General features: G+C 61.5%; 1 protein-coding gene across 1 annotated transcript in view; it reads right to left on the bottom strand.

The window, feature by feature from the left end:
• Window positions 1–7,005, bottom strand: part of ZNF512B (zinc finger protein 512B) — a 30,984-nt gene extending 23,979 nt beyond the window's left edge. Inside the window, exons 1-2 of the mRNA XM_054173683.1 lie at window positions 6,895–7,005; window positions 279–401 (exon numbers count right to left, since the gene is read on the bottom strand). Coding sequence (XP_054029658.1) covers window positions 279–399 — 121 coding nt within the window. The 5' untranslated portion in view covers window positions 400–401; window positions 6,895–7,005. The remainder of the gene's footprint in view (window positions 1–278; window positions 402–6,894) is intronic.
• Window positions 7,006–16,586: the final 9,581 nt, after the last annotated feature.

The raw sequence follows: 16,586 nt of genomic DNA on the forward strand, positions 1-16,586 counted from the left end.
CAAGAGGAAACAGCCTCAAGTTGCCCCAGGGAAGGTTTAGGTTGGACATGAGGAACAATTTCTTCCCTAAGGAGTCAATGAGTCCTCATCCCTGGAGGGTCTCAAAGCTGTGGAGATGTGGTGCTGAGGGCCATGGTGTAGTGGTGCCCTGGCAGTGCTGGGGTAAGGGCTGGACTTAAAGGTCTCTTCCAACCAAGATGACTCCATGATTCCACAAGCCCCTGAGCTTGCCCCATCCAGCCCATCCCCTTCCCTGGCAAGAGAGCCCAGGTCCTTACCAAGCTTGGGCAGCTCTGCAGGTGGATTTATCCTGGTCTCTGTCCTTTCTTTGCTGACAGTGGGTTTGGTAGAGCCCCCAGTTTTCCTTCCACCTTTACAGGGATAGGAGGAGGAATCCATCTCTGAAAGAAGCAGGGCAGATGTTAACATTGACTGCCCAGAGCAACACCTGCTGAAAGCAAAGGGAGGGAGAGAAGTTAGGCAGCTACAAAGAGGAGGGATGAGGATGTCTTTCTGAGCCTTCATCCTCCAGCTGCTCAGCTGGATGAAGGCTGAGTGAGAGCTGCTTCCATGAGAGGCTGCTTTCCCCTCCAACTGAGCAGACTTTCCCTAGGGAAAGCAGCAAATAAATCCCTTTTATTTCCACCCCCCCTCCATTTATCTCTGAGTTTTCATTTAAAACACCAAAAAAGGCATAAAAAAATCCCCCAAAACCCCAAACCAGCCCAAAGGCCTCCCCAGGAGCTCAGACTTAATGAAGAGATGCAGTGATAAACTTCCAACTGTCCTTATTAATGGGGAGCTGCTCTGGCTGCAGGATGGTCCATGCTAGGTGTCAGTGCTGGGGAGCTGCTCTGGCTGCAGGATGGTCCATGCTAGCTGTCAGTGCTGGGGAGCTGCTCTGGCTGCAGGATGGTCCATGCTAGCTGTCACTGCTGGGGAGCTGCTCTGGCTGCAGGATGGTCCATGCTAGGTGTCACTGCTGAGGAGCTGCTCTGGCTGCAGGATGGTCCATGCTAGCTGTCACTGCTGGGGAGCTGCTCTGGCTGCAGGATGGTCCATGCTAGGTGTCAGTGCTGGGGAGCTGCTCTGGCTGCAGGATGGTCCATGCTAGCTGTCACTGCTGGGGAGCTGCTCTGGCTGCAGGATGGTCCATGCTAGCTGTCACTGCTGGGGAGCTGCTCTGGCTGCAGGATGGTCCATGCTAGGTGTCACTGCTGGGGAGCTGCTCTGGCTGCAGGATGGTCCATGCTAGCTGTCACTGCTGAGGAGCTGCTCTGGCTGCAGGATGGTCCATGCTAGCTGTCACTGCTGGGGAGCTGCTCTGGCTGCAGGATGGTCCATGCTAGCTGTCACTGCTGGGGAGCTGCTCTGGCTGCAGGATGGTCCATGCTAGCTGTCACTGCTGAGGAGCTGCTCTGGCTGCAGGATGGTCCATGCTAGCTGTCACTGCTGAGGAGCTGCTCTGGCTGCAGGATGGTCCATGCTAGGTGTCACTGCTGGGGAGCTGCTCTGGCTGCAGGATGGTCCATGCTAGGTGTCACTGCTGAGGAGCTGCTCTGGCTGCAGGATGGTCCATGCTAGCTGTCACTGCTGGGGAGCTGCTCTGGCTGCAGGATGGTCCATGCTAGGTGTCAGTGCTGGGGAGCTGCTCTGGCTGCAGGATGGTCCATGCTAGCTGTCACTGCTGGGGAGCTGCTCTGGCTGCAGGATGGTCCATGCTAGCTGTCACTGCTGGGGAGCTGCTCTGGCTGCAGGATGGTCCATGCTAGGTGTCAGTGCTGGGGAGCTGCTCTGGCTGCAGGATGGTCCATGCTAGGTGTCACTGCTGGGGAGCTGCTCTGGCTGCAGGATGGTCCATGCTAGGTGTCAGTGCTGGGGAGCTGCTCTGGCTGCAGGATGGTCCATGCTAGGTGTCACTGCTGGGGAGCTGCTCTGGCTGCAGGATGGTCCATGCTAGGTGTCAGTGCTGGGGAGCTGCTCTGGCTGCAGGATGGTCCATGCTAGGTGTCACTGCTGGGGAACTGCTCTGGCTGCAGGATGGTCCATGCTAGGTGTCAGTGCTGGGGAGCTGCTCTGGCTGCAGGATGGTCCATGCTAGCTGTCACTGCTGGGGAGCTGCTCTGGCTGCAGGATGGTCCATGCTAGCTGTCACTGCTGGGGAGCTGCTCTGGCTGCAGGATGGGTCATGCTAGCTGTCATTTTTTCCCCTATTAATAACTCAATTTGCCTGCTCCATTAATTATGAGCATCAGGAATTATTGCAGGAGGCTTCATCTGCCTCTTGATGGGAGAGGGGAGGACACCCCTCTGCTTTGGTGCTGCACAGCTGGCCCTGACCCAGGTTTTGTAGATTCACAGAATGGGTTTGGGTTGGAAGGGACCTTAGAGACCATCCAGTTCCAACCCCCTGCCATGGGCAGGGACACCTCCCACCAGCACAGGCTGCTCAAGGCCTCATCCAGCCTGGCCTTGAACACCTCCAGGGAGGGGACAGCCACAGCCTCCCCAGGCAACCTGTGCCAGGGTCTCCTCACCCTCACTTCAAAGAGTTTCTTCCTGATCTCCAGTCTCAGTCACAGAATGTTAGGGGTTGGAGGGGACCTCGAAAGCTCATCCAGTCCAAGCTGCTGCTAGAGCAGGACCACCTAGAGCAGGTCACACAGGAACACATCCAGGCAGGTTCTGAATGTCCCCAGTGCAGGAGACTCCACAACCTGCCTGGGCAGCCTGTCAAATCTGCTTCCTCAAGCTTCAATCCATTCCCACTCCTCCTGTCCCATCTGGGGCAGGGGCTGCACCAGCAGCTGCTCCTGTGTTTTCCCAAGGAGTCCTGCAAACCTCCCCAGTGAGAGCACCAGGCCCTGGGGAGGTGATTCCCTGGACCCCCACGGCTGAGCAGCATGTCCTGGCCAAGGTCTCTAGGCCAGGCACTGGCAGTGTGACTGTCTGGGTGGGCCAAGCCCTCTGAGCTCACGCAGCCCAAGCAGCAGCCCAGCACCGCCACGGGCACTACAGCAGCTCCCCGCGCGCCGCAGGCTTCCCGGGCACCACAGGCGATGGGGACTCCACCACCTCCCTGGGCAGCCTGCTCCAGCGCCTGGAAGCGGCAGCTGATGCCTTCCTCACCTTTGCTCAACACTTCTCTCCCCCACACACAGCTTTTTTAACACGGATTCGACTTGTCAGCCCCCAGTCCTCCCACGGGAGCATGTTTAGCATCGCTGACTCGAGCGGAGCCGCTGCCCTCAGCAGCCAGCCTCACCCTGCCTGCCCTCAGGCCCAGAGGGACAGCACAGCTCAGGGCAGCACCTCCCGTGTGCCCAGCTCGCCTCCCTGCCACCAGCCCGGGGGACGCCAGGCTGCAGAGCCCTGTCCAAGGTGCCCCTGGGGACTGCCCGTGTGGGATGGGCCCAGGCGCTGCGAGGAGCAGCGGCCAGAGCTCGCAGCCGGCGCCTGCCGGGGCCACAGCTGCGGCTGCTCGCAGCGCACGAAGGTTAATCGGCTCAAGTGAGAAATGCCAGCCCTGGCGACAGGCTCTGGCACTCGGTGCCCGGCACAGGGACCGTGCCCTCGGCTAATCTGGGCTCCTTCGGCGGGAGACCTGCAGCCTGAGTGCCGGCAGCTCCCTCCTGGGGACAGCTGGTCTCCAGAGCAGGCACACGGCGGGGTCCTGCAGCCCCCTCCTGAACTGCTGCCCTGCTCTCGCTCAGGTGGGCACTGCTGCTGCCCCCAAACCTCTGGGGCCGAAGGTGGCAGCCCCCTCCTCCCCGTGCTGCCCGCAGCGCCGCTGCTCCTCGGAGCCATCCTCGCTCAAGCTGCTCAAAGGAAGCAGAAGACTCAGAGCAGACCAGCGAACCGACGGCTGAAGGTGACACCACCTCCACACCTCACAGGGGAATCCCACACAGCTCACACCTTTAACCAGCCTGGGCTCTCCCCAGCCCTGCTGCAGCCTCACCCCCGGGCCAGGCACAGAGCCCAGCAGAAGGCAGGGATGAGCAGCGCCGGAGCCTCCCCCCGCCCTGAATGGCACCCACCGGAGGGCAGGGCAGGGCAGGGCAGGGCTGGGCAGGGCAGGGCAGGGCAGGGCAGGCAGGGCAGGGCAGGGCAGGCAGGGCAGGGCAGGCAGGGCTGGGCAGGGCAGGGCAGGGCAGGGCAGGGCAGGCAGGGCTGGGCAGGGCAGGGCAGGGCAGGGCAGGGCAGGGCTGCCATCAGACAGGTGACAGACCACAAACCTCCATCTCTGCCCTGCTGGGCAGCTGGAGGACAGCTCACGAAGGACGCACAAGGCAGGCCCCATCGACAGCCGGGCTGCCTGCTCTCGCTTGCTGGGCACGCTGGGGCAGAGCTGAGCACCGCTCCTCACCGCTCCCTCCCCCAGACCACCACCACCGAACCACAGAATCGTCTGGGCTGCAAGAGGCCTCTAGGAGCCACGCTCAGGGTGCCCAGCTCATCCCTCCTCCTGAACGTTTCTTCTCCCCTTAACACATCTTCCCTTTCTCCACAGTGAGTTCCACACCTGGAACTTTTCTCTCACTTAGTGAGAGTCAACCTCCACTCCCTGGCCACGGACACAGCCCCAGGGATCCCCGAGGAGCTGCCCCAGGGCCGGAGAGCAGCAATCAGCCCACCGTGTTTCCTGTGCTGTCCAAACTTCACTCCTCTGAGTAAGCACACTCTGAAACCAGGCAGCAGCCTGCCTCCTCCCGTGCTGTGGCTGGTTTGGTGGAAGCCCCTGCAAGAGGCAGCAGCAGAAGGGATCAGCAGGTCCTGCCTGCCAGCAGGGCCAGGATGCCTCCAGCTCAGCTTCAGGCACCTCTTGAGCAGTCTGTGGCAGCATTTCCAGTGTCCCACTCCAGCTCCAGATAAAACCTCCCTGTTGACATGGGAGCCAGGGTGGGGTGAGCGGAGTCGAGCTGGCAGCACCTGGAGCAGAGGCAAGGAGCAAGCCTGGGACTCCACCAGGTGCTCCCCAGCCAGCAGCAGCCCTGCCTGCTCCTCCCTGGCTGTGAGGGGACAGCAGCATCCCAGCCACCTGCCAGCCCAGCTGGGCCTTGCCCTCTGTGCCAGACCCCTCCTGAGGAGCTGCCAGGCCCTGCAGGCTGGGCACAGCCTGGGCACTGGGCTTCAAGGCACACCTGGGACTTTGATGGGGCCTGAGCAGCCAGGGAGGTCACCCATGGGTCCTGACCACAAATGCTTTTGCTGAGACTCCTGCCCTGTTCCCATAGTGATGGATGCACTGTGAGAGCACTGACCTGGCTCCACCACCCACTGACTGGCACCATCTCCTGCTGACCTGGCTCCATCACCCAATGACTTGATCCATTACCCAATGTCCTGCTCCATCACCCAACGATCTGGCGCCATCTCCCTCTGACCTGGCTCCATCACCCACTGACCTGGCTCCACCACCCACTGACCTGGCTCCATCACCCACTGACCTGGCGCCATCTCCCTCTGACCTGGCTCCATCACCCAATGACCTGCTCCATCACCTGCTGACCTGGCTCCATCACCCACTGACCTGCTCCATCACCCAATGACTTGATCCATTACCCAATGTCCTGCTCCATCACCCAACGACCTGGTGCCATCACCCGCTGACCTGGCTCCATCACCCAATGACCTGCTCCATCACCTGCTGACCTGGCTCCATCACCCACTGACCTGCTCCATCACCAATCAACCTGCTCCACTTCTCATTAATAATTAACCAGTGGTCCAGATGCTGGCAATGCCCAAAAGGCTGGGGAGCTGCCCATGGTGCTATGGCACCAGCAGGGTACCCAGCAGGATGCAGGCAGAGATGTGACAGGCTCAGAGCGGCTGCTGCTGCTGTCCCCACTCTCCTGTGAACTCGAGGCCAAACAGCGCTGTGGAGACATCTTGGGAAGAAAGATGAGGAAGCTGCCAGGAGAGGCTTCCTCAGGAGGAAATGGAATGTCCCTCCCTGGAGGCTTCCCAGGAGGGAACCACGTGGAAGGTGAAGCCCCAGCAGGTGCTGACTGCCCGGCTGGTGACCAGGCGGCTCTGCAGGGCCATGGTGCAGCCCAGTGCTCGCGCCAAGGGAAGCCCAGAAACTGGGGCTGTCCCCAGCAAGGTTCTCCTGGAGGGAAGATCTCACTCCTCAGCATGAAGCCACCAGACTGCTGGCGCTCCCTGGGCACGGGAGAGGCGTTCTGACAGCGGGAAGTTTCAGTTTGAAGCCCCCCGGCAGCCCCAGCCTCCGCGCCCGCTCCCAGGCACGAACGGGAAGGGGGACAGCAGAGAGCGCTCGGCTCGTGGTGCTGAGGGGGAGCAGGCTGCGCCCCCGGCCCTGGCCCCCGTGGGCACACCTCTGCCCTCCGGAGCAGGAGCGCCCGCCGTGCCGAGGCGGGGCCGCGGAGCGCCCTTGGACCAGCGGCCGCGGGCACGGACAGCTCTGCCCGCGGCTCTCGGTGCCGAACGCGGCTGTCCCGCGCATCCGAGCGGCCGCCCCTGCCCCGCGCCGCTGCCAGCGCCGGGGGCCCGGCCGTGCCCCCCCCCGCGCCCTGCCTGTCACCGGTGCCCGCGCGGGCAGGGCCGCCCCGGGCCTGTCACCTCCCGGGGCCTCGGCGGGGGCCGCCTGTCACCGGGCCTGCCCGCCCCGCGGCCTGCCGCCGCCCCGGGCCCGGCCGCGCCGCTCCGCGGGAGGCGATCGGGGCCCGGCGAGCCCCCGGGCGGGGAGGCCCCGGGCGGGGAGGCCCCGGCCCGGCCGCGCCGGCGGGAGGGGAGGAGAGCGAGCGGCAAAATGGCGACGCGGCGGCGCGCGGGGCGCGGGGGGGTCCCCGCGGCCGCCACCCCGGGAGGGTCGCGGGGGGCTGGGTGCCGGCAGGGCCGGGCCGGGGCCCGCGGCTCGCTGCTTACCTCGGCGGCGCCGGCGGGCCGCGGTGCGGGGCGCGCAGGGCCGGTCGCCCCAACCCCGGGGCCGGCCAGGCGGTGCCGCCCGCCGCCGGCTGCGGGCCGCCCTACGGCGCTCCCCGGCGCGCCCACACCCGCGGCACCGCCGCGCTCCGTGCCGCGCTCCCGCCGCCGCCCGCCGCTCCCGCCGCTCCCGCCGCCGCGGCTCATGCGCGGTCCCCCGCCCGCCCCGCCCGGCCCGGCCCGGCCCGCCCCGCCGAGCTCGTGCGGCTCCGCCGGTGGGGACGGGGACGAGCGGCAGGGGAGGTGGCGGCCGGCGGAGCTCCGCGGGAACGGCTCGGCCCGGTCCGGCCCGGGCAGGTGCGGGCAGGGCTGTCCGGTTACTGCTGCGGGCAGCGCAGCGCAGCCTCCCGCACGGTCCCTCCAGCACCGACGGCGCTGCATGGCCGGGCTGCGGGCAGGCTGTCCTGCCTGTGGCCGCTGCACCCAGGGTGTCCTGCCTGTGATTAGTCCATCTAAGATGTAGGCAGTGTCCTGCCTGGCATCTTCCCTGCAGGATGTCCTGCCTGTGGTCATTCCCTCCGGGGTGTCCTGCCTGTGGCCACTTCCATTCGAGGTATCCTGCTTGTGGTCACTCCACCCGGGGTGTCCTGCCTGTGATCCTTCCCACCAGGGTGTTCTGCCCATTATCCTGCCCTCCATACTCTTCTCCAGGATGTCCTGCCCACTGTCCTTGTGTCCTGCCTGTGGTCACAACCTTCCCAGGTACAGGCAGAGGGTCCTGCCTGTCATCCTTTTCTTTCCCCTAGCGTGTGCTGCCTGGCTTCCGACCTTCATCCTGCCCAGGGTGCAGGCAGAGCGCCCTGCCCATCCACTCTCCCCTCTGATCCAGGGTGCAGAAGGCTGTGAGAAGGTTCAGGTGCTCTTGTGAAGCCACCCTGGCCCCCAGGGACAAGACTGGCTGCAAGGCCGCAGCAGGACAGTTTGGTTTTCCCAGCTCCAGACTTGGGGCACTGCCACACAGCGCCAGCAAGGTGCTGCAGGTTGAGCCATTGGCTGCCAGCACCAGGACCACGCAGCCGTGCTGGGATCCAGCACCACCAGCCTGTGGCTGAGTAAATGGGGGGAAACCAGGCAAATTGTGCCATGTGCCAGCAAATCCTGGAGTGGCTGTCACTGGTGGGGGCCACCCCGCACCACCACTGCCGGCATGTGGCTCAGGTGGTGCCACTGGGAGCTGGGAGGCCCCGTGGGAGAGCCACACAAAACCCAAGGGAAAAAAATACATAGAAAACCCCAACCCAACCCCAACCCTAGCTGGGAGTTTCCCTGTGGCTCCCCTCTTTGTCTCCATGGCAGGGAAAGAGCTTAATTAATGTCTGCAGAGAGCAGGGAACGCTTTGTGTAATTGCTAGGTATGATTAGCGGCGCAGCGGAGGGGGATCAGCAGGGAGGGAGGGACGGGCACAGCCCACCCTCTTTGTATCAAATGAAGCACAGCCAAGGCTGCTTGGTTTCCCAGCCCTGTCACCTGCAGCAGGCAGGCAGGCAGCTGCCTGTTAGGGCTGGCAGGCAGTTACAGCTGCCTGCTGGCCACCCTAGAATCATAGAGTCTCAGCATGGGGAGGGTTGGACCTCTGGAGCTCATCCAGCCCAAGCCCTGCTCCAGCAGGGCTCCCACAGCAGCCTGCCCAGGAGCACAGTGCCTAGGGGGGGTTGGAAGCTCTCCACACAAGGAGGCTCCACAGCTTCTCTGGGCAGCCTGCTCCAGGGCTCTGCTCCCTCACACCAAAGACATTTCTCTGTAAGTCTGTGCCCACTGCCCCTTGTCCTGTCCCTGGGCACCACTGAGCAGAGTCTGGCCCCAGCCTCTTGCCCCCCACAGCTCCTTTAGCTCCCCTCTGGGGCTGCTCTTCTGCAGGCTCTCAGCCCCAGGGCTCTCAGCCTTTGTTCTTCACAGAGCTGCTCCAGGCCCTTAATCATTCTTGTGGACCTCTGCTGGACTCTCTCCAGCAGTTCTCTGTCTCTCTTGAACTGGAGAGCCCAGAGCTGGACCCAGTACTCCACATGTGGCCTCAGTAGGTCAGAGTGGAGGGGGAAGACAACCTCCCTTGATTTGCTGGCCAGACTCCATGCACCCCAGCAGACCACTGCCCTTGGCCATGAGGGCACATTGCTGTCTGATGGTGAACTCGTCCAGCAGCACTGCCAGGTCCTTCCCTGCTCTGGTGCAGGGAGTTCTTCCTCCCCAGGTGAGAATAAAAGGCTGCAGATGGTGCCCAGGCACTTGTCCCTTCAGCATCCCCATGGCCACACGTGCAGGGCAGAAATGCCACCACGTTCATGTTCTGCACTTCAAAGCATCTTGAGGAGCAGGGGGAAGGTGAGCAGGGAGGTTCTGGGGAGCCTTGGCCACCCAAGGCCTGCACAGGGGCTTGGAGAGCAGCTGGTGCTGGGCTGGTTAAGGCACAGAAACTCTGGAGTAATGCAATTTATCAGCAACCACAGCTGCTATTTGCAGGCCCTGCTGAGCTGAGGGGAAGGGGCCAAGGAATGGACTTGAAAAGAGCAGCAAATGCAGAGCAGATGCTGGGGAGAGCTGTGCCTCACGTGCGGGGCTGTACCGGTGCGGCAGCGCTGCGCTGCGGAGGGCAGCAGGAGGCTTGTGGCTTCTTCCCTGCAGAGCTGGGATGAGAGCTTGACCTGGCAGAGCAGCGTGATGCCATGGCAGGGCCAGGGCCCTGTGTGGTGAGCAGCGATTCCTCGGTGCTCTGGCCCCTGGGACACTGTTCCCACCCTTCTCATGCTGGAGAGGTGCTTGGTATTGGGGGATGAAGCAGTCCAAGGGACTGAGTGTGTGAATCAAGCTGATGCTGACCTCAGGAAGAGTGGAGGGGGGAAGCCCTTGTCCTCTGGGGCAAGCACATGTGTGCCTTCCCTCGCCCTGCTGCTCCTCTCTGCTCAGTGAGGACAGCCAAGTGTTACTGAGGGGCCACATCTGCTACCCCAACGAGGCACAGACCAAGCTCCATATTCTGCTGTGGACCCTTGCTGAAGCACCTGCTGCTGCCATGAGTGCTCCTTGGCCAGGCCATGGGTGCAGCGAGCTGCTGCTGTCCTTCATGCCATCCCAACACCACTCCTCCAGCCTCCTCTGCTGGTGTGGAGCAGAAGATCTCCCACCATGTGCAGATCCAGGGTGGGTGCTGGGCAGGGACCTACACCTGGGCTGTGCTTTGGGGCAAAAAAGCAGCTGTCTGTTGCTCACAGATTTCTCAGGTGACATCCAGCTGCCTGGACAGGTTCACAGGCTCCCTGTGCTGTTTTCCGGGGGGGGGTTGAAGGAGAGGGCCCTTGGTTAGACTTGATCTCAAAGGTCTCTTCCAAGTCAAACCACTCTGATTGCCCGGGGATGCAGCACTTCCACCTCTGCCAGGGCTTTATCTCAGGGTCACAGCTAGGTCTGGAGCCTGCAGTGCCACTCCATCCCCTCTTGTCCCGGGAGCAGAGGGGGGACAAGGGCCGCGGGACCTGCTCAGCGCTCTCCGGCGCAGCGAGCAGCGGCCGGTGCGGCAGGAGCGGGGCTGAGCCAGCCCAGAACAAAGAGAGAAGTGCTGCTGGTTTGCAAAGCAGCATCCGGGGCAGCCCCAGCCCTCCTCCCACAGGCTGGGGCCTCTGATTGGAAACTGGAGCTCCTGCTGGCTGGGTGAGCCATCAATTATCCCCACGGACCGATTTAGTTATTTTTTTATTAGTCTTATTTTTCCCCTCCCTGTGCTTGAACACACTCAGCAAATAGAGGCAAGCAGAAGGGGAGGAAAGGAGAGAGAGAGAGAGAATCCAGAGAGATTTAATTTTAGATATGGTGAGAGAGCAAAAATGGCTGCAGAGAGGGAAGGGGAAATGCTCCTGCTGCAGAGCAAAACCAAGCTGCCAGCAGCCTTGAGCCTGCTGCTCATTATTTACAGGGTGGTACTGTGTGGGGGGCAGCCCCAGGCTGAGGGGGGCTCGGTCCTTGGGACACCCACAGCATCGAGGAGGGCAGCAGGGTGCTGGAGGGGCGTTGGGCAGGACTAGGGGACCACAGGCTTGCTGATGAGGCTGTGTGGCTGCAGAATCATAGAGCCATGGAGGGGGTTTGGTTGGAAAAGACCTTGAAGATCATCAAGCCCAAGTGATGACCCAGCAGCCCTGCACCCATGCCCTCCCCGTGCCCTTCCCTCTCCACAGCACACCGGATCAGGGAGGGTGGTTGGCTCCAGGGGGGCTCCCAGCAGACATCCAGGAGCTGAGGATGGGGACCCCAAAATGACAGAAGTAATAGAGGTGGAAAAACCTGCAATGAAGCAATTATCCCTGCTCTGATAGTTTCTAATCCAGGGAGCTGTCACCCTTACTCATTGTCACAAGTCACCACCAGAGTCCAAGCAGCCAAACATGCCTGGGCCACGGGGAGAGGAGCAGCAGCCTCTTGTCCACACAGCCTTGAGAGCTGCTGCTTGAGGCCATGGGGCTGCTCCTGCCTTTCAGCAAGCCATGTGCTGCTCCCCATGGTGCACAGCCTGTGCTGGGCAGGGATGAACCTTGGTCTCAACAACCACATGCAGCCACACCTCAGCATCCCCATACAGCAGCCCCCTTGGGTCAGGGAAAGCTGCTTAGTAGAGAAAGAACTGGGAGTGTGGGTGGACAGACATCTGAAGGTGAGCCAGGGTGTGCTCAGGTGTCCAAGAAGGCCACCAGCATCCTGGCCTGGATCAGCAGTGCTGTGGCCAGCAGGAGCAGGGCAGGGATTGTCTCCCTGTACTGGGCACTGCTGAGGCCACACCTCCAGTCCTGGGTTCAGTTTTGGGCTCCTCACTCCAAGAAGGACATTGGGAGGCTGCAGAAGGTCCAGAGAATGAAAGAAAACTGGGAAAGGGTCTACAGAACAGAGCTGGGGAGGAGCAGCTGAGGGACCTGGGGTTCAGCCCGGAGAAAAGGAGGCTGGGGGGAGACCTTCTGGCTCTCCACAGCTCCCTGAAAGGAGGCTGGAGCCAGCTGGGGCTTGGTCTCTTCTCTCAAGGAACAAGTGACAGGATAAGAGGAAACAGCCTCAGGTTGTGCCAGGGGAGGTTTAGCTTCAACATGAGGAGAAACTTCACTGAAAAGGCTCTCAAGCACTGGAACAGGCTGTCCAGGCAGGTGGCTGGATCCCCATCCCTGGAGGGGTTTCAAAGCTGTGGAGATGTGGTGCTGAGGAGTATGGTTTAGGACCAGCCTTGGTAGAACTAGAGAGCAGTTGGACTCAATGACCTTAAAGGTCTTCCCCAACCAAAGTGATTCTGTGATCTGCACTCATGCCCTGTCCCTGCACACTCTGCCCTGCATGGCCCAGATGTGTTTGTGGAGCAAAGGATGTGGTGGTTTCTCAGCAGGCTTCAGCTGCTGGCTGCTTTGAGGGAACCCCAAAGAGTTGCCAGAACATCCCCAGCCCTGTGGCTCAGGGCAGAGTTTCCCCCAGCACCACCTCAAGCTGCCAAGCAGCTCATCCCCAGCAGCTCTCATTATGCATTCTGCATGGAGGGCCCTACAGCAGCTTAATTAACAAGGTGAGAAAGAGGGGGCCTTTGAGGGAATCTTAATTACATTATCCATCTCACCCCGGGTGCCACCTGATCCAGCCCAGCTCTGCTCACCAGTTCATTAGCAATGAATCAAGATTGATGAGCCCTGGGCGCGGCGAGGACGCGCCGGGGCTGGAGCCTGCTGCGGGCAGCCCTGTGCCAGCTCCCCCTGGCCCCAGCCCTCCTCTCGTCCTCCAGCACCAAGCAGCCAAGATGAGGGCCAGGGGTGCAGGAGAGGGCAGCCAGAGCTTTGCCACTGCTGGGATGTGGCTGCTGGAGCATCCCAGGAGCAGTTTTGCCGTGTCCCCAGCTCCACTCCATCCTGGATGCTCAGATTTGTACCAGCCCCACCAGCCTGCCGTGCCTGCCACCACCCTCACCCTGCTCTCCTTCCCCAGGGTTCATGTGGCCCTGACCTGTGGCACATGCCACCAGCAGCTGAGATGCCTGGTTTTTTCCTGCCTGCCACCCTGCTGCCACGTGTTTGGGTGCCTGCAGGGCTCCAGGGCTGAAAAATGTGTGAGGAGCTGCCTGAAAGCACCAAGAAGGTGAGGATTCAAGGGCTTGTACTCCTCTCAGGACACCTGATGGGAGCACAGGCTGCTTGTCCAGGTGGCCAAGAAGGCTACCAGCATCCTGGATTGGATTAGCAATAGTGTGGCCAGCAGGAGCAGGGCAGGGGTCAACTCCCTTTACTGAGCAGCAGTGAGGCCACATCCCAAATCCTGGGTCCAGTTTTTGGCCACCCCACTCTGAGAAGGACATTGAGAGGCTGGATCATGACCAGAGAAGGGCAGGGAAGCTGGGGAAGGGTCTGGAGAGCAGGGCTGGGGAGGAGCAGCTGAGGGAGCTGGGGGTGTGCAGCCTGGAGCAAAGGAGGCTGAGGGAGACCTCCTGCCTCTCTGCAGCTCCCTTCAAGGAGGCTGGAGCCAGGTGGGGCTTGGGCTCTTCTCCTACGAAATGAGAGACAGAACAAGAAGAAGAGGCCTCAAGTGGCTTCAGGAGAGGTTTAGGTTGGACATGAGCCACAATTTCTTCCTCAGAAGGGTTGTCAAACCCTGACCCAGGCTGCCCAGGGCAGTGGTGGAGTCCTCATCCCTAAAGACGTTTCAAAGCTGTGGAGATGTGGTGCCAAGGGCCACGGTTCAGTGGTGCCCTGGCAGTGCTGGGCACAGCCAGTGCTGAGCTGGACTCAGTGACCCTAAAGGTCTTTTTCAACCAGAATGATTCTGTGACTCCATGATTCCAATCAGATTGAGACTGGGGACCAGTGCAGCAGAGCCCATGGCTGACTGCCATCCCTCCCTGCTCAGCAGCTCATCTCCTCACACCTTTGCAGGCAGGGCAGTCAGGGGCTGGGTTCCCAGCCCAGAGTGGCTGTCAGTGCTGGGGGAGCAGGGATCATTTCCTGACTCAGAGATGCAATCAGCAGCATTTCAGAGCTGGAGGTGTCTGCATCATCTAGCCAGGCTCACTAATTACTCACACAGATCAGGCATGCAATGTGTTGCTGCTTTTGTATCTGCCTGCAAACCTTGCTGGGCTCTGCAGCCTGCCTGCACCTCTGCAGGCACTGCTGCATTTGTCACTGCCCCACAGAAGTCCTTGGTTGGAAAAAACCTCAACCATCACTGAGTCCAAACAGCAGCCCAACCCCCCCATGGCCACCAAACCCTCCCTCCAAGTGCCATGGCCACGGGTTTCTTGAGCACCTCCAGGGATGGGGACTCCAGCACCCTGGGCAGCCTCTGCCAGTCCCTGGCCACTCTTGCAGCAAAGAAATTCTTCCTGATCTCCAACCTGAGCCTCCCCTGGCACAATTTCAGGCCATTTCCTCTCCTTCTATCACCTGGCACCAGGGAGAAGAACCTAACCCCCACCCCACGCCAGCCTTCTTCCAGCTCTGTGGAGAGCAATGAGGTCTCCTCTCAGTCTCTTGCTCTCCAGGCTTTCTTTTCATAGAGTCATGGAAAGGTTTGGGTGGGAAGGGACCTTAAAGCTCATCCAGTTCCAAGCCCCTGCCACGGGCAGGGACACCTCCCACCAGCCCAGGCTGCTCAAGGCCTTGACCAGCTCCAGGGGGTGGGCAGACAAGGAGCTGCTCCAGCTTGCTGCTTCTGCCTTTGCTGTATTTTTTTCCTGCTAATTGAAAAATAAGAATAATTTCAAAGCAAATCCCCATGAGCAGCAAACCCTCTGAGAGATGCCCAACCTGCTCCCTGACAGCTGCTGCTGCTGTCCCTTCTCCCTGGTGCTGTGCCCACTTCCTCCTGCCTGCTGCATGGGATGGGTTCCTGCTCGGTGCAGTGCTGTAATTGCTGTCTGGGGTGAATATTGCATGGACCTCTGCCTGCCTCAGCTGGCTGTCATTGTCTGCTGCTGTTTCTCTTGGGGCAGCGCCTGGAATCCCTCGGGCAGCTAAGTGCTAGATGAAGAAAAGAGATTGTTCTTGCCCAGCAAAAGCTGAGGAGTGACCCTGCTGCCTCGTGGAGCAGAGCACAGCCCCAGTGTCCATCTCTCTGCAGCACCCAGCAGCCCAGGTGCTCACACAGGGGCCCCTGGAGAAGACAATTCTCCCTCAGTGCCATCATGCAGAGGGATTTTCTTGTGTGCCCAGAGCTGCTCAGGGTGTGTTCCCTGCTGCCCGGGGCAGAGTCTGGCTCTGGGTGCTCCCCAGATGATGGCACCACAGCCAGGGAAGTGGTCCAGAGGCAGCCTGGAAGGATGCTTCACTCTCATCACCATCCCTGCTGGGATGCAGCTGGCACAGACCCTGGCAGGGCCCTGGGTGGGGCAGGACTCATTCTGCTGCCTGCCCCTGGGCATCATTTGGCCCAAGTGCTCCAGCCCCATCCTGCCACAGGTGGGTCTCAGAGGCACCCCCAATGGGGCCACGTTTGGGGGCTCTGGCTGGGCATGCTGGTGGGGCTCCTGCTTTCTTCTGTGGCTTCTTTCTTCTGTGCAGATGAGGAACTGGAGGGAGCTGGAGCAGAGCCTGGCAGGGGTGGGCATGGCCACGGGGGTCCTGTGGCCAAACACAGCCTTGGGAGCGCAGCGAGGGGCAGCTGGGTTTTGGAGCAGGATCCTGGGGAGGGGGTGGGAACTTTGCCTCCGTAGGGGCTCAGGGGCATCCCCAGCAGCACTCCCTGCACCCTGCCTGCATTTCAAGCTAAACCACCGGCAACCTGCTGAGCCCGGAGGAGCCTTTGCCCCGCCGCGCAGCTCCGAAGCTCTGGAGAGCAGCTCAGCATCTCCCTCTAACGATGCTCCTCACCACGGCCTGGCACTCGGCAGCCCTCTGCCGCTTCGGGGGACGCTGCCTGCCCCCAGGCACCCCACGGCCCTCATCCTGCTGCCCCCGGCACGCAGCACCATGCTGGGGGATCCCGGAGTGGTTTGGGTTGGAAGGGACCTTTCAAGCTCATCCAGTCCAACCCCCTGCAGCCCCCAGGGACATCCCCAGCCAGAGCAGGTTGCTCCCAGCCCCAACCAACCTGAGCTGCAGTGGTGCCAGGCAGGGGGCAGCTCCCAGCTCTCTGGGCAGCCTGGGGGAGGGTCTCACCACCCAATTTCTTCCTCTCTCCAGTCTGAATCTCCCTCTTTTAGTTCAAACCTTCACCCCTTGTGCTGCCACAACAGGCCCTGATCAAAAGTCTGTCCCCAGCTTCTTTCTCAGCCTCTTTAAGCACTGCAAGGCCACCAGGAGGTCTCCCTGGAGCCTTCTCCAGGCTGAGCAACCCCAACTCTCTCAGCCTGGCTCACAGCAGAGGGCTTCCAGCACTGGCCCTGCTCCAGCAGGTCCCTGTCTGTGCTGAGGACTCCAGAGCTGCCCCAGCACTGCAGGGAGGTCTCAGCAGAGAGGAGCAGAGGGGCAGAATCCCCTCCCTGTCCCTGCTGCCCACACTGCTGGGGATCAGCCCAGGACAGGACTGGCTCTGGGTGCAGTGGGCTCTTGGAGCTGGGGACTGTGCCCAGTGAAACCCCAAATGCTCAACTCTCAGTGGTTCTGTGGAGCTGGGGTGGATATAAATACTGCCCCCCTCTTCCCCCCAGGCTGAGGCCTATTCCCACAATCCAGACTTCTGTCCCCCA

The sequence above is a fragment of the Dryobates pubescens genome, chromosome 26 (genome assembly GCF_014839835.1).
Source record: "Dryobates pubescens isolate bDryPub1 chromosome 26, bDryPub1.pri, whole genome shotgun sequence".
Lineage (NCBI taxonomy): Eukaryota > Metazoa > Chordata > Aves > Piciformes > Picidae > Dryobates > Dryobates pubescens.